At 35.7% G+C, this 18,359-nt stretch overlaps 2 protein-coding genes across 6 annotated transcripts in view; one reads left to right on the top strand and one right to left on the bottom strand.

Annotated features, from left to right (window-relative positions):
- Positions 1-18,359, top strand: part of hiw (MYC binding protein highwire) — a 216,379-nt gene that overhangs the window by 23,921 nt on the left and 174,099 nt on the right. For both annotated transcript variants that reach the window (XM_074176913.1, XM_074176914.1), the window contains exons 18-26: positions 359-553; positions 631-837; positions 894-1,034; positions 1,088-1,266; positions 3,187-3,421; positions 3,563-3,783; positions 5,341-5,538; positions 5,601-5,860; positions 7,260-7,401. In XM_074176913.1, coding sequence (XP_074033014.1) covers positions 359-553; positions 631-837; positions 894-1,034; positions 1,088-1,266; positions 3,187-3,421; positions 3,563-3,783; positions 5,341-5,538; positions 5,601-5,860; positions 7,260-7,401 — 1,778 coding nt within the window. The remainder of the gene's footprint in view (positions 1-358; positions 554-630; positions 838-893; positions 1,035-1,087; positions 1,267-3,186; positions 3,422-3,562; positions 3,784-5,340; positions 5,539-5,600; positions 5,861-7,259; positions 7,402-18,359) is intronic.
- Positions 13,507-18,359, bottom strand: part of LOC111505587 (uncharacterized) — a 33,337-nt gene continuing 28,484 nt past the window's right edge. For all 4 annotated transcript variants that reach the window (XM_074176918.1, XM_074176920.1, XM_074176919.1 and 1 more), the window contains exons 2-3: positions 16,696-16,910; positions 13,507-14,926 (exon numbers count right to left, since the gene is read on the bottom strand). In XM_074176918.1, the coding sequence (XP_074033019.1) occupies positions 13,730-14,926; positions 16,696-16,851 (1,353 nt within the window). In that variant the 5' untranslated portion in view covers positions 16,852-16,910 and the 3' untranslated portion in view covers positions 13,507-13,729. The remainder of the gene's footprint in view (positions 14,927-16,695; positions 16,911-18,359) is intronic.

The following is an 18,359-nucleotide window of genomic DNA, read 5'->3' as shown; positions in this document are numbered from 1 at the left end:
TACTATTAATTGAAGCAATATTATTTTATCGTGTTAGCTTCTTTCCTTTTAAAGTCATACCTGCTAGAGAAAAAGTAACGTGTTTTATGAATTATTCAAATCCATATTTTTCATCTTTATATCCTGGGGTAATATCATACCTACCGACTTCTTAGCATCTATGTGTAGACGAGGTAGGTTAGAAAGTTCCATATCGTACGTCCGTAAATTGGAGGTTAGGTTGAGATGTTTGCCACATTATTGTAAGAAGTCTTCGGTTTTATACGAGGTAAAATTTCATTGAAACTTTCTGCAAAAATGAGTGTAGCAACTGGCAGTTCCAGATGTTGTACTTAGATTTTATTTCTTTTTCTTTCAGATGGAATCTAGTTGTTCTGGAATTTCTTGGCAGTGGAACGAAGTATTGGAATGCCTTATAAACTTGGCTTGTGACCCTATAATGAGAAGTTTACAAAAAAGCAACACAAGTTGCTCATTAGAACTTACAAAATATTGTTGTCACTTACTAGCCAGAGTTTTGGCTGAATTGGTTCATCAGTGTAGCTCCGCTGAGGTAAGTTTACTTTTGAAATTAGTTGTTTCACAAACAAAATTGTCGTTGGTGTGTTGCACAATTGTAGTTACTTCTAGGAGGATCTTCAAGGAACATGCGGCCGTACATTGCATATGACGCCCTCTAGATTTACAAGAACCAATCAGTCAAGAACGTGGAATACCGGTAATGGTTCTCCTGACGCGATTTGCTTTCAAGTTGACCATCCTGGTATTTCGGTGGTAGGGGCAGGTATCTATGGAGGTATTGGACACTACGAATATGAACTTGAACTGCTGGAAGATGTAATTAAATGTGTTATCCCGATTTGATAATATATTGAGAGTATTTTTTTCTTCAGACGAGCACTATGAACGGTCCTGATGGTCAGACTCACGCTCATAGATGGAACAGTTTGGAAGTTACCAGGGGTTCTTTCGGGCCTGAAGATTTTCCTCCAGACATTATTGAAATTAAATTTGACAGAGCTGTTCCTATAAAGGTTGGTGAGTTGTAAAGATTCTGTTTTACTGGATCAGCAGTGTTTTTTTACAGGAAAATATCAAGTATGCAATTCGGCTGAGGAATCACGGCGGCAGAACAAATAATGGGGATGGGGGGTTGAGTTCCGTGAAGGGTTCTGATAACACAATATTCACTTTTTCGACATGTTCTCTTAGTTTCAATGGTTCGACTCTCGCTAGAGGACAAATTCCCGTTATCCTTTATTACAGGTGAGCCACATTTTAAGTCGAATCTATAACAAACTGAACATTATGAAATTTTGTGTACCACTATCCACTTGCAGCTTGTGTAACACATTGGATGTATTATTGAATGTGTCCTCAATATCCAACAAAGTAGCTAACAACACTTTCTTGTTCTTTAAGGCATATTCTGCTTCTTCTTTGACTCAGCATAAGGCTATTTCTGTTAACATACCTGACCTGAAGCTATTAGTCTGTTAGCCATTGTTATGTCCCTAATATATCTGTCACGAAGTTATTCTGTTTTCAGAGCAAATGACATGAAAGTGGTTGGTCGGTCTCAAGACCTTCACCAAGTACTATCCAATTTTCCCAACAATATACAGATTTCATCTTTTTTTCGTACTGCTTTCAAATAGGCATATTCCCCTTTTTTCTAAAAACCTCTGTGGTCATTCCTCTGCATAAGGGCGGAGATTCTGATGATCCCTCTAATCTCCGCTCTATATCTCTCATACCAACCACTGCAAAAATAATTGAAAAACTAGTCAAAAAACTACTACTTGGATTCATAAATAAGCATAACATCATCAGTGAAAATCAATTCGACTTCCAGAATAATAAAAATATGCATGATGCTATTTTCTCATTTCTGAATAAAGTTTATTCTGAGATGAATGTCGGTGAAAAGACCTGTCAAAGGCATTTGACTACGTTGATCACGAAATACTGCTGAGAAAGCTCCAACGTTATGAATGCACAGGAGTAACTCTCAAATGGTTCGATTCCTACTTAAAGGAACGAACGCAAATGGTCAAAACAACTCAACTTTCAAAAAAAAAAAAGGAAATTTCATTCTGGAGTTCTACAAGGTTCTGTGTTAGGTCCCATTCTTTTCTTATTATATATTAATGACATCACCATGCTTAATATTTCTGGGAAGTTCATATTATTTGCAGATGACACTACCAAAATAATCTATGCCGACTTGAAAAAAGTTAAAAATAGGTGTGATTCAAACATTTCATCTTTTAATTTAACTAAAACAAATTTAATATCATTTAGATGCTCAATCAACGAAATTTGTGGATCATGTTAAACAACTCACTAGCAAAGTCTCCTCTGGCTGTTATGCGGTTAGATAGAGTGATTTATAAAGAATTGGGGTTCAGCACTGCAAAAAATGGCGTATTATGCACTCAAAGATTCTCACTTACGCTACGGAATACCACTTTGGGGGGCATGCAGTCCAACTTTATTCAAAACTCTCTACTAATTTTACAGAAAAGGGCAATAAGGTATATAGGAAATCTCAAACCAAGAGATTCCTATAGAACCTTCTTCAAAAAACATAATATTCTAATGGTAACTGCATTATTTATACTGGAATCTGTGTGTTCAATAAATAAGCGTATATTAAATTTTGCTGCATCCTTTTCCCATTATAACACCTGAAACAGCAGACACACTCTGAAACTCACTCTGCCAACTAAAAACATCACCAGAGACTCCATATTTTACAACAGTGGCAAAATGTACAATCATTTGCGAATGGACATAAGATCTGCCGATATAAATGACTTCCAATTCAGAAAGTTAGTCAAACAATTCCTATCTGATAGACCCTATTATACTTTGGATGAATATTTTAACGATAGCTTTTAACTGACTTACTCATATTTTTTATCTTTATTAATTAAGGAGCGCCTAAGTTGTTACATTTTATGTCTACTATTTTATAAACTTGACTTTTACTCTTTTATATATACATATATTTTATATCCTCCATTTTAACATAGTTTGTACCCATGCACCATTTTTATTTTCATTTGGTATGTATTGCATTTTTTTTAAGTATTTACTACCCAAGCTTTGTCTACAAGATTATGTCTTATGATAATAAAGTATATTATTATTATTATTAACTCATACATTTTTCAAATCCAGCAACCCCCTTGAATATGGAAGAGCAGCAACAACAAAATTGGAGCAACAAGCAAGAAACACAGCTTTGTCCATGACAAGTTCCATTAGTCAGAAAGCGAGTAATTTGATGGTTTTGGCACGAGAGAAAGCTGATGAAGTTCCCGCTGCTGAAATTCTGAGTAAATCCTGCATTGTTACCACTCTACTTCCACTAGTCCTGGCTCATATCAGTCCTTTGGCCACGAGTGATTCAAAGGTATTTGTAGAGAAGGAATCACTGGATTTTGGAAATACAATCATGCCTGTTTTCCATATTGGTTGAATGTATTTTGTCATAACTTTATATTCAAATTTCGTGCTTACTTTGAAAAGAAAACAATAGTATAAAAATTTTCAGAGTGCTGTCCACATACTGAACTTGATTCAAGAACTTCTTCCTCATGTAGCAGCTTTAAATTTGATGGGAACTTCGGGATGTTTGAAAAACAAATTGTCAGCTTCTTTGAACATGTCCTCCACTCACGAACCAATTGATTACAAAGCTGACACGACAAGCCATCATTACACCCTGGTAGAAAGTGATCATCCATACAAACCTTCAACAGTAACTAATTACAGGTAATTATAGTTTGATTATTATGGTACTTTCAGCACATTCTTGATAATCTCTTTGTACCCAGAAATATACACATCCATAAAGTTTTGATGATGCACAGTTTATCCAAAACGACAGGTGCTGATTGGTGTGAAGCTCATGATAGGGTTACCTCAATATAAGAAGGTGTTTCTACATGGTTTCCACTAGATCACAGTCTATAATATATTTTGATGTTGAGTAAAATATGATGCTTGAAAGAAAAGTTGTATATAAGGAACTAGTTATAATTCTAGATAATAAGCATTGCTTCAAAAAACAGTAAGACTCGGTATCTCAAAAGCTTTTTTATTGTAGAAATTTAGTGAAACTTTTTATTGATATGATTATTAAATACTATTTTTTTCATGTACTGATACCTTCATCTTTTGTATTGTATCTTTGTGAACAAATTTTCATCTGTACATTTATAGTTTCTTGGATTTTGTCAATAAGAATAATATCTTCAAACAGTGAAGTGTACTTTAATTTGATTAGAATAATTTTGTGTTATATCAAATACATGCATTTCATTGAAAGTATACAAAACAAATTTTCAAAACAAGTTATGTATGATTTATCTTTACAAAACATTATCAGGGCACATTAACTGCTTCTAAAACCTTTCACTTGAATGAAACTCACTTTGAAACTCATTTTTAGTACCACTCCATTCGACAAACTACAGATCTCGTTAACGTATGAATTTATAGAAATTGTTAAACTTTCGGTGCAATAGTCTACTATAATTTGTATCCTTTGTCGACTTTGCGGACCATCCTAAAATGGATTTTTTTCCTCTGAGAAAGCTAACCATGCATGCTATCAAACATCCCTCAAACCTTACAAAAGATACGGATTCAGTATGTCATGTTTGTTAAAGTTGGGGCTGCACTTTAGTTATTGGGACCACGCCCAATCAAAAGGGGGTGATGAGAGAAACAGAATGGTAGGGGTTTCAGAGCGAGGGAATACCTAATTATTTAAAAAAATATTCAAAATATCAAATTTAATACTTCAACCTATCCTAACCTAACACTAACCTAGCCTAACCTAACACTAACCTAACCTAAAATTCCAACAACAGACCAATGCTCACACCTAGACTATTGAAGACAGTTAGAAGTTGCCTAAACACGACCTGCTAGAGCGTGGTTACAACGGTGATGATCTGGCTATGCACATGTGCGAGAACCTCTGGCGTCGAGAAGTCTGCAACAATAAGTTTTATCCATTCTTAGAGCTAATTAAATGTATTAAAAGTCAATTCAAACCTAAGTATATGTAAGTGTTTAGCATTAATGAAAAAAATGCTTTCCATTTCCTTGCCCTCCATTTTCTACCATATTGTTCCCCCTTGTGGTCGAAAGGCCACATCCCCTTGTGGGCGGGTCCCAATAACTCTAAAGTCCTGCCAAAATTGGATAATATGCACTCTCTCTTCTGTTTGAACTTTTGTAAACTGAATTGAAGTTTTCTCGTTATTGAATACATAAATAAATTAAACCGAATAACCCTGCAAATGTTTTCTCTCATTGTAGAGTACTCTTTCCTGAAAGCGTGAAATGGATGAGTTTGGATTTTGATCCTGCATGTTCGACAGTTCAACCGGAAGACTCGCTTCAACTTTTCGTTCCTGCTATGAATTACAAATCAGAAAAGAAATCTGGTGGTTGCTCAGAAGACAACGACACCCCTCCGATGCCTTACTGGCCTGTCCTGCATAGATTCAGTGGGAGGTAAACAATCAGTGTATTTATGATTTTTTTGACATATCGCTATTTGAATTTTGTATTTTTAGTTTGACGTGGCCTACCAATTCGATCATCTTGCCTGGTAACGAGGTGATCTTTTCCTTGGAAACCGCTTCGGATTACTTGAAAGACGACCGGATCAGCGCCTATGGATTCAAGTGTCTCGTTCTAGGTTATGAGTGGCCACCTGAAGGGACCACGAGTTTGAATATTGAACTCAAACATCTAGAATCCGAGTTGTCTTTCTTGGGGGGCATGTGCGCTGCGAGTCTTCTGAAAAAGGATATTCTTCTTCCCGTCATTGGTGGTAAGGCTTGAGACATCAGTTATCCTATAAATATTGTCTGAACGTTATTTCCAGAGGTACATGATAAACATGGGTGTTCACTTCCTTCAAATTGGAGAATTATTTAAAATGAATTATACAGTGTGTCTCACTTCTTATGAAAACACCCCCGTATCTCCCGTAATATTCGAGATAGAACGATGAAACTTTCAGGACTGATGGAAATGCTCAAAATGCACCTACCACCTGAATGGGGTTGGCCAAAGTGATATACACTGTCCGCCACTCGCGATGGAACACCCCATTTTTAGGTAAAACATATTACGGCGCAAAATAGTTCGCTTTCAATACCTGAACCCCTTCATTCTATCTGGAGAGTACTCTCAGGTACATTTACCATCCTAAAACCTCACTGATTACATGTTTCCGTTCCTCTTACAAAATTACCATTTTCTCTCTTATTGAGAAGGAATAACTTTCCTGACAACAAAATAAAAAATAAATTATTTATGTGAAAACAAAAGTCGAGTTTCTCTTAAACAATTTCGTTCACGTTTTGATGTCAAAACCAAAAAAAAATCTACTTCAATTATTACGGAAGATACGGGGGTGTTTCCATAAGAAGTGAGATAAATTCGGATTTTTCAGGACTGAAATTTTTTCAGGAAAAAAGTGTAATCGTAGTAAGTTGGTAGCCTTATCACGAATCTGAAGGAATTTTGAGCCTATTTTGCCCCCTAATATATTTTACCGTAAAAATGGGGTGTTCCATCGCGAGTGGCGGACAGTGTATATCACTTTGGCCAACCCCATTCAGGTGGTAGGTGCATTTTGAGCATTTCCATCAGTCCTGAGAGTTTCATCGTTCCACCTTGAATATTACGGAAGATACGGGGGTGTTTCCATAAGAAGTGAGACACACTGTATATGAAGAGCAAATTATTGAATTTATCCAGAAAATCAGTTAGGTTAATCCAACTGATAAATATTCGTTTTTTGGGCTTGTGCTAGTTTTTGAAAAATTTTGAAATAGAATTAATCTCACTTGAAAGACAAAAAGTCGATAATTTCAGAAACTCGCTTTTGAAAATAAAAGCTTATGGAATGTGCTTTTTTCACTTGCTTCAATTTGTTTTTTCACACAAAACATTCAATTTCCTCTAAAATTTCTCAGGTTTTGATTACAGTTTTTTATGACACTGAATGATACATTTATATGAGACTGTTTTGTTTGTTCTATTGACAGTGTTACAAATTCAAACAAAAATGGATGTGATGTCAGATTCATATGGCTACCAAAAAGATAAGGAATGCCATTTAGAATGTGTCTTCTATAATTTATTTCATATTCCGTTTATCCCAACTATGTGATGAGGTATACTTTACATGCAATTTTTCACTAATTGACAAATGTTTTCAGATGAGGCAGACATTGATATGGAAATGGCGGAAAACATTGCTTCCGATATATTTTCAAGACATAGTCCATTATTATCGAAAGGTTTGGCACTCAGCTCACCACCCACCGTTCATCAAGCTTTGGACGGGATGCTGCCTTACAGGTGAGTCCGATTTTGATTGGTCCAATATGTTTATTGAATATGATTTTTCATCTTGGAAAAACAGATGGGAAAGGTAATGGGTTAGTGTATATCAAGAGGTTTTCTGTGTGTAATTCATTTTGTTGAAGTATATTTGGTATGCTTGTCTAATATAGAGTGTTTATTAATTAGCAGGAGGAAGCCATAAGATTGATGAGATGATACCGATCATTTTTCAACATGATTCCAACTAGATGATTCCTATTTCAATGTGCTGTTGGACATGTATTCAATATTTGAATTCAATTACTTCATGAGGAAGTCATTCACGGTATTGACAAAAAACTCACAACACAATTCAACAAGATGAATCCTTGTTAAAAACATTCAAGTTCAAAAGTTGCATTCATGAATTGAATCATAATTTTCGTCAGTTTTTGTTTGAAATGGATACATAAACTCTTGAAGAATGCTGATTTGAATATTGCTTTTGTTTGATGTCTTTTTTTGCATTAATTGAATATTCATTGTTTTTCAAATAGATTACTTCACCAACAAAATACGCGATACAACACATACTTTTATATAGCATCCTACTAGTCTACAAGTAACAAATGAAGGCAGTACAATAAACGTTTACATTTAATTAAGAAGCTCTTGTTTGGATGATAGCACTTGGTGCATTAAGAGATAGCTATACAAACGTGAGTCGACATGTTTCAGATATTAAGACCAGTTGATGAGGTATTACTATCGCTTGACAGTTTAATGTTTTTAATTGAAAAGTTTTGCCATTTCAATAAGGGGTTCAATTTCAGCCAATTCAATAAATAAAAGCAATTCTCCATTGAAAGGTTATATTGTTCAGAGCAGTAGCCATGTTGTTTTTTTTATTACTTCATCACCTTATATTGGATGCCCAAATATACAGTGTATTTCTTTAACGTCCCCCCCTTTCATTTTTTGAACGTGTCAACTCAAAAAATTGAAATTTGGGGTAATGAAATTAATGCATGAATATTATATTTTGAAGTGAAATTGACAGATGAAACTTTCAATATGGCGACTGGGGGCCATCTGGAAAAAAAATTAAATGGAAAGGGGGGTCTTGTGATACATCATTTTGAAGCTCCTGACGAATACTTCACAACCCTAGAACATAATGTCAATATCTTCGACTACTATAAAATGGCGGAACTTTTAATAATTGCCTAATTACATTGACATTTAACTACATAATATGAGGTAATAAGCTTGAGGTCAGTTCAGAAGATGCTCGAAATGGTTGCCTTGAACTTCTTGACATATGAACAGCCTATCCGATATTTCACGCCGAACATTTTCGAAAACAGTAACGTCAATATCTCTACAAATATTTATTATTCTCTGCCGTATATCCAATATTGAAGCAGGTTCATACACCTTTTGCTTCAAGTATCCCCATAAAAAAAGTCCAAAGGTGTTAAATCTGGCGAGCGGGCTGGCCATTCTGTAGGACCTCGACGGCCAATCCAACGACTGGGAAAAGTAGTATCTAAATAGTTTCTTACTTGTCTAGAGTAATGTGGTGGTGCTCCATCTTGTTGGAATACAATATCCATATCGAATTCATTAGGATTCTCTTCGACGATTTCAGTGATGAGAGGGTCAACAGTAGTTTCCAGCATATTTCAAATATAGTCCTCCTGTTAAATTTTTTCTGGATATTGGGTGTGTGTTTCCCAGAAAAAGTGAGGGTTGGTGTCACTCCAATAACGGCAATTTTGTTTATGCACATTTCCGTTTGAAAAAAATGTACATTCGTCACTAAAACAAATATTGTGGAGATAAATAAGATGCCTTACAATGGTTTCTGTCATGATTTCTGTTGGTAATTGAAAATGCAACACACCCTGTATTGTACATCAATCATTTATTTTCAGTTATTGTTTGACATTTTGTATGTATATGAATGACTGTCAGATACAAGTTCATCATAATATATATAAATTATTGATATGTTCAATATAACGTTTAGAAGTAACTCAGGCTTATTGTAATTACACCTTTGCACTGCCCTCATTGCATTTCCAACAGGTTATGGGCCCAGGCAACAAAGTAAAAGTTGTAATCTGTCAATAAGTGAATGTTGCATCATTGAATTTATCAATATGAGTTCAAGTAATGGTTTTGGATCTTCCATTGAAAAGCTCACTGGTCGAGATAACTACAATACTTGGCGGTTCGCAGTTCAAACTTATCTCGAACATGAAGAACTCTGGGATTGCGTCACAGGTACAGAGAAAGATGAAAAAAAGATCACTAAAGCCAAATCTAAAATAATTTTGCTAATTGATCCCATCAATTATGTTCATATCCAAGATGCACCGACAGCAAAGGCTGTTTGGGACAAACTGAAGGCAACTTTTGAAGATTCAGGATTAACAAGGAGAGTTGGATTATTGAGAACTTTAATTACAACCAGACTCCAGAACTGCAATAATGTTGATGATTACGTAAACAAAGTTATTGGTACTGCACACAAACTGAGAGGCATAGGTTTCAATATATCTGAAGAATGGTTAGGAACTCTTTTGTTGGCAGGTTTACCGGAAGAATATAAGCCGATGATAATGGGCATCGAAAGTTCAGACGTAACCATTACAGGAGACAGTATTAAAACAAAGTTGTTGCAAGATGTTAAAAGTTCAAACACTAAAGGCGAAAGTGCGTTTTATGGTAACAGACAGTTCAAAGACAAGAAGGATAAAAATAAAGGACCTAGATGTTATGAGTGTAACTTATACGGACATAAAGCAAATGATTGTTATAAAAAGAAAGACTTTCAAAATAAAATCTACAAAAATAAAAAGGATGTAAGACCTAGCAAATCTACTACTGACAATAAAATTAAGAACAATCACGTTGGATTTTGTGCGGGTTTTGCTGTGAATATTAAAAATACGGATGACTGGTTTATTGACTCGGGAGCTACGGCTCATATGACAATGCGCGAGGACTTGCTCACGAATTTGAGAGAATCCGAAATAAAAGAAATTGTTGTAGCCAATAATTCAAAGGTTGAAGTGAAAGCAGAAGGTGAAATACATTTGCAAATCAAAGTTAAAGGTATAATAAAAGACTTAACTGTAAAAAATGTATTGCTTGTTCCTGATCTGACAACAAATTTGTTGGCTGTCAGTCAAATTGTACAAAATGGTTTTCATGTGACATTCAATAAAGAGAACTGTCAAATTGTCGATAATAGTGAAACCATAGCAACAGCATCATATATGAATGGAATGTATATACTGGATGTTGAGACTGAATGTACAAATAAAATTTTAATTGCATCTACAGAGGGTGACAGTTACCTCTGGCATCGCAGACTCGGTCATATAAATATGAAAGATCTGAATACCATGAAAAATGGAATTGTTGAAGGTATTCAGTTCGTCAAACAAGAAAATTGTGAGAATGGTATTCCGTGCTTAAAAGGTAAACAATGCCGACTTCCATTCAACCATATTGGCACTAGAGCAAATCAAGTGTTAGAACTAATTCACTCCGATTTATCTGGTCCAACAGAAAATGAATCTTTGGGAGGAGCAAAATATTTTTTCACATTAATTGACGACTACACTCGGAAAGTTTTTGTATATTTTCTAAAATCTAAAACAGATGTTAAAGATACTTTTAGAGATTTCAAAAATATGGTAGAAAATGAAACTGGAAATCGCATCAAAATTTTGCGGACAGATAACGGTACAGAGTACTGCAATCGAGATTTTGAAAACTATCTCAGAGAATGTGGAATCAGGCATCAATCAACTTGTCCCTATACTCCACAGCAAAATGGGATAGCAGAACGCATGAACCGTACAATTTGTGAAAAAACAAGGTGTATGCTGTTTGATTCAAATTTGGAGAAAAAATTTTGGGCAGAAGCTGTGGCTACATCAGTTTACCTCATCAATCGATCTCCGTGCAAAGCATTAGAACCGATGAAGAAAACACCTGAAGAAATGTGGACTGGAAAGAAACCCAACCTGCAACACATCAGAATCTTTGGTTGTAAAGCAATGGTTCACGTACCAAAAGCAAATCGTCGCAAATGGGATTCGAAATCTGAAGAATTGATTTTTGTGGGCTACTGCGATGAAACCAAAGGATATCGCTTCATAAGGCCAAATTCGAATAAGCTCATTAAAAGTCGTGATGTTCATTTTATTGAAAATGACACGCATTTGAAAAAGACATTGGATAATCACTCTGAAATTGAAAGCATTTCGAAAAATACCCAAACAGTGTGGGGTATTTTTGATGAGGAAAATTCGGCTAACAGTGAAACCAGGGAAAGTCCAGAAACTACTAGAAGTGATGAGAAAAATGATGAAGAAGAACCAGAACCTTTTGCATCAGAGAAAATTATAGAAAATATTAGTACCCCTAGAAAATCTGAAAGACTTAGGAAGGAGACGAAACCCTTATTCAGGCGAAAACATGGTATATGTTTAGAGAAAATGAATATTGATGTTCAACCGCATTTTAGTGGGGGTGTTGGTAATTGAAAATGCAACACACCCTGTATTGTACATCAATCATTTATTTTCAGTTATTGTTTGACATTTTGTATGTATATGAATGACTGTCAGATACAAGTTCATCATAATATATATAAATTATTGATATGTTCAATATAACGTTTAGAAGTAACTCAGGCTTATTGTAATTACACCTTTGCACTGCCCTCATTGCATTTCCAACAATTTCGCAGAATTCTGTTCTTCGATCAGGGTCATCTTCAGTTAATTGGTGTACCATTTTAATTTTGTATGGATGATACCTATTCCTCTGCAAAAGTCTCCACACAGTGGAAGGAGACACCTCACAAACATTCGCGACGGAATAAGTGGGCTGTTCAGGATTTACTACCATCTCATCAATTATTTGCACTTGCTGTTTTTCCGGAATGGACGGATGACCTGGGGGCTTTTAGTTATGTACACTACCGGTAGTTGTGAATTTGGATACAAGTTCCCTCAAATATTTTCTATAAATAGGAAAGTTACGCGTCGCATCGTAAGTAAAAATCGCTTCAATTTTTTCTTCCAATAGACAAGAATTGACTATTTTAGAGATTGTTAACGTGGTACCTTTCTACTAGCAAAACCGAAAAGTAAATGAGAATATTCTAACTGAACAATGATGTTCATTGTCGTACTGACATTTTTTGCCGTTTTTATAAACAGAAAATAACTTAACAAACCTTATCGTGTTGTTGGAATTGCCATATGGCAAATAAAAAAGAATATTTCTAGAAATATCGATATAAATGTGTTTGTCTTCAGAAAATTATTAAATGTTCCGCCCTCGTGTAGTAGGTGAAGATATAGACTTCATATTCTATGGTTGTGAAGTATTCGTCAGGAGCTTAAAAATGACGTATCACAACACTCCCCTTTCCATTTAATTTTTTTTTCAGATGGCGCCCAGTTGTCATCACGAAAGTTTCATCTGTCAATTTCACTTCTAAATAAAGTATTCATGCATTAATTTCATTATCCCAAATTTAATTTTTTTGAGTTGACCCATTCAAAAAATAAAAGGGGGGGACATTAAAGAAATGCACTGCATGAAATGATGCATGTGCAAGTAACCCCAGCCATTAAAATAATTGATTCTTTAGGGTTAAATTATTCACTTGATTTGATTATTCGATCATTTATTAGTATAATTTGTATTTTCAATACCTCCTTTTGCTAACTAACTGGAAAATTTTAATGATTATTTTTTAATATTATTTATTTTTTCATTTTCCACTATACTAAAAATACCGAAAGGCTTCTTAAATATTTAAAAATGACATCACTGATAATCAGTTTACAGTGAATTTCTGAAATTCTTTTAGTCGATCATTCTGTTTGATAGTTGTGTTAGAAAGAAAACTGTTGTTTCATTCCTGTGTGTAATCCTCAGCTCCTGTATTAATACGGTAAGTGATAGTATGCATATTTATGTTAGTGAAACTTTAAATGCTAAAAGTAAAAACGCCCCACTAATATTTTTTTGAATTCACTCGACATCCTCTTCCCAAAATCCAATGTTTTTAAAATTCTTATTTACAGTTTTATCAATAAAAAGCTGTTATCGTCCATTTTATATTTCTGGAGAATGAAAATTCACTTGAATATTGAAAATTTTCAACATGTTTCACAAGAATATTGATTATAAATATGAACAATTTCATTGAAAACAAACTCTGACTCGATTCATTCTAATACTGTTATCATGGCTCTATAAATATATGTTAGATAGGCTCCATCCGACATATATATCAACAATAAGTTTACAACAAATAACATGTGCATTACAAATCAGTGGTAAGGAGATCAGTCTTTTCTACGATGACGTGCAGCTCCGTCTCTCTGTACGTCCGTCCGTCTGGAACGATCAAACTCAAGTTGCCGCCTTTTCCGCGTTCACCTTTGCCGTACTTCCTGCTCCTGTACACATGTTTGTAGTACAATACCAATACGGTGAGAACGACTACTAGCGCCACGGCAACGACACAAACTATAATAATAGTGATGTAATAATTGTTAACGACGGAACACATTCCCGCTCTGAATTCCTTAACGGCCACGTACTGGTTTTCGTGTAAACAATTCATGTCGCCGAAGAAAGCATTCTCTTTTATTTTGCGGTCCAAGTCTGCGCATTCGCAAGGCTGGCTCATGTACATGTTCCTGAACCGCGCACTGGGTTCTACGGTCAAAGAGTACCTAGTCAATTTCGAGAACGTGTTGGAGTCGAAAATGAAGAGTGAGTCACCCGAAGAAAAATCTCGCCTCAACTTTATCCCTCCGAACGCGCCGTCGTGAACCTCTCCGAAGAAATTGCCGCGGAAGATCACCGTTCCTCTCGAGGAGACTTTGAAAGCCTCCCCGTTCAACTGGCTGATGTTCGAGTTGGTCACCTGGAACGCTTTGGGGTCGTTGATTACGAAGCCCCCGGGACGTACGGTGTCGAACACGCAGTGTGCCAAGGTCATATTTTGGTAAACCGTCACGTTGGCGAAAGCTCGACTAGGCACGAGTGGCGCAGTAACGCCATCTAGATCCAAATACTCGGTCGAGAACCTTTTGAAAGCTTGCACCTCGATGTCTTTGATCTCCGAGTTCCTGATCGTGATGCGTTCGGTTTGCAGAAGGTTGCTGAAGGCGAACGGTTGTATTTTTTCTATAATCGCGCCGTCGAAAACTATCTCGTTGATTCTTCCGGCGAAGGCGTGGCTGGAAATGAGCGAGACGTTGCTGTTGTATATGTATATCCTTAGCGAAGGTACGGTGACGTCAAAGCGTTCGTCCTGCGCGTTTTCCTCTCTGAAGCCGTACCAGTTTAGGCTTCTGGTGTCAAAGACAATCGATGCTATATCGGTCAGGTTGAGAGTTCTCAGGTTTTTCATTTCCATTACGGAGTTTTCCTCGAACCTCAGTACTTTGCATCTGCTTATTTGGACTTCGGTCGTGTCGAAGGCTGGGATGGACTTGGCTCCGATGGTCATCTGTAAAGATTTATATTTATAAGGGGAATCAAAAACCGTTGACAATTTCAAATAAGCTGGTGTTATCGAAAAAAATTAGGTTTCGTGTTGTAGGAACCTTTTCCTCAAATAAAATATATTTGCCAACAAACCTACTTCTAACGGTTGATTTTTTAAGAGGTATACGATTTGATTTTCAAAACAACACAAAAATTCAAAAAAATTGATGCAATCTTTATTGAAATCGATAGAATGATCAATATAATGTAATGTTTGAAGATGATTTCATGCAAATGTTGTCCGCGGCTCCGCTTCAGATGGCCCATGCGCAAGGTCCAATTTTGGCACACTCTCTCTAACATATCGACCGGTATTTCACGTATAAATGCTTCAATATTGGCTTCCAGAGCGTCAGTCGTTGCTGGTTTATCCCTGTAGACAAGAGCCTTAACATGACCCCACAAAAAATAATCCAAAGGCGTTAAATCAGACGATTTAGGCAGCCAATTGACGGGCCCCAAACGTGAGATAACCATGTCAACCATGTCCAATTCTCTCATTTTGGGCAACAAAAAGTCATCAATCATCACACGGTAGCGCTCGCCATTCACAGTAACGTTCCGGCCATTGTCGAAGAATTACGGCCCGATGATCCACACCAAACAGTAACTTTATAGGGATGCATCGGTAGCTCTTGCAATGCTTGTGGCTGGTCTTCACTCCAGATGCTGCAATTTTGCTTGTTAACGTATCCATTCAACCAGAAATGAGCCTCGTCGCTGAACACAATTTTTCGATAAAAATGTGGATCTTCCTCCAACTTTGCCAGCGCCCATTCACCAAATGTTAGACGTTGTGGGAGGACGTGTGGCTTCAATTCTTGCATCAGCTGTATCTTACAAAGTTTTACACCCAAATCCTTTCGCAAAATTTTCCACGTAGTGAAGTAACAGAGACCCAATTGCTGCGAACAGCGGCGAATCGACAGTTCACGGTCATCACGAACACTGGCGGATACAGCCGCAATATTTTCTTCGGTTCTCACTCTATGTATGCGTGTTGGTGGTTTGATGTCCAATAATGTAAACTGGATTCGAAATTTAGTTACAAGCGTCCGAATAGCTCCCTCAGTAGGCCAACGAAACTGCCCATAAATTGGAAGAAGTGCACGATGTACTTTCTTCACCAAGCATTAATTTTGATAATAAAATTCAATAATTTGCAAGCGTTGTTCATTCGTAAGTCGATTCATGGTTGAATTATAGACCAAATTGAACAAGTTTGACAATGACACAAGACACGATTCACGCGTGATCTGTCAAAAACAGTGTTGCCAAAAAGATACCAGCAAAAAATCACCCAAACTTGTAAAGTTTTTGCAGGATTCGTGTGAATTATCTTTCAAAAATATCCAAAAACGTGCTGATGAGGAGTTGAAGACTATTGTTTTTGTTCGAACTAAGTAAAATTTTATATTTATCCTCTTTGATACATTGTGCTGAATGGCGTTACTGCGTTCGATTGGATTTTTCTTCCGGTTTATACCCAAAATAAACTTCTGAGGCATGATCTACACATCTTTGTGGAAAGTTTTTAATTGATATTTTGTAATGTTCTTTTATTCTTCTGTTTCGTTTACAACAAATCCTTAAAAATCATCAATTTACCCCAGATTAATTTACTTTCCCAATTCCATTTGAAAATAAACATTTATCTACAACATTTAACAACAACGAGAAGCCACAATTCAATGGACTATTACTGAAAAAGTTTCACTTAAAAAAAATTACCTCGGTGCCTTCTTGACAGTCACAAACCAATCTAGCAGAAGAGCCTCCATACCATCGACAACCGTACTTCTTGATTTCAGTAACATCTTGAGATAGAACTGCGTTAAGTAGACTAACAAGGAAGAATGGCACTAGATATTCGTTTTGCAATATCATTCTTGTCTTGATTGGCTACATATTGGCTTTCCATTCGATGGAAGGTTTGATAAGAAAATCTGAAACATATTGTTCATTTGAAAAAAAATACAGTTTTTAATTATAGAAGGTTACGAGTAATAGTATGGAATGTGAGAATATTCAATTATCAGCTTTTTGTCATTACTTTTTTCATAGCTTTACTCCTTGGTAAAAAGGGTCTGTTAAAAAAATAAAGTGAATTTTTAATTTTTTTTCCGAAAATATTCATTTATTCATCAATTTCTATTTGGTCCCCTTCAAAGTAGTCAGTGTGTCAGTGTTTTTTTTCAATCGCCGAAGTTGTTATGAAATGCACTTTTTAGTGTGTTGATTGATCTCTCTCAGCGATTCAGTTTCATGGATCTCTTCAATCTTAGGAACAGGAAAAAGTCGCAGGGTAGCAACTCTGGTGAATGCGGTGGCTGAGACATAATTACGGTGTTTTTTTGGCCACAAAATTACTAACGAGCAATTGCGAGTGAGCATTGTGCATTATAGAAAACATGTTTAATTTTTTAAATCTGGTATGGCTTGTCTCCTGAATTATTTGAAAGCTTGTTAGAAAAGGAGACGGTTATCTTTTGTTTGAATACCTACACCTTCAACGTCACAAATTTATGTACATTCAATATTAGGTTGACCTTGGCCGTGACATGATTGTTAGTAATTTTGTTAAAAGGTAATGAGTTGAATGAATATGCCGAAGATATTTCTTTTTACCGACATTATTTGGAAGTTTAAGTAGATTTTGCATTGAAAATGGTGACCTTCAGTGTGCCGTTTTTATTTTCTGAATGTCCTCTCATCGTTTTTCGTTCAATTTAAATAAATTTTATCCTATAGCGTTGTCTCACTTCCTATTGATTCACCTCGGTATCTTCCATTAAAACTCAATTAGATTTTGAACTAGTCAGGATACTCTGAATAAAATACTGAACATTTTCTATAATTTTCTACGGATGTGGTGTACCTCAAGGCTAGAAAAAAAATTATTGCCCAAATCGGTACAAGACCCACTTACAGGAGAGCTTTTACAAATTATACATGTAACTGTGAACAAGAACTAAATTAAATCATTCAATAATTTGTAGAAAGAATTGAAAGTCATAATAACAAAAAAAACAATCATTGGAGAAAAACATAATAACATAGAAATAGATTTATTTGAAATAGATATCCTAATATACATAAATATTATACAAATATATCAGGTATTAAACAAAATACAAAAAAACTGAAATATACAGGCTGTAACATAAGTACGTTAAAATATTCAAGTGACTTATTCCTGAGACAATTTAAAAAAAAAGTCTATATGAACTTGTGTCCGAAAATGCATCGTTTCGGAGATACGGGGTGTTGAAATAACATTTTTTTGTTCGCTTTTTGAAAATAACTCTTGCAAAAAATAAGTTATTTGCACGAAATTCGGTACCCGGGGTTCATTTGACGTGGGAAATCATAATTTCGTATTATTTTCATGCAAC

This window comes from Leptinotarsa decemlineata, unplaced genomic scaffold (assembly GCF_025532065.1).
Source record: "Leptinotarsa decemlineata unplaced genomic scaffold, Ldec_3_MD MMD2_tig00002082_RagTag_RagTag, whole genome shotgun sequence".
Classification (NCBI taxonomy): Eukaryota; Metazoa; Arthropoda; class Insecta; order Coleoptera; family Chrysomelidae; genus Leptinotarsa; species Leptinotarsa decemlineata.
This window is presented reverse-complemented; position numbering and strand designations above follow the sequence as displayed.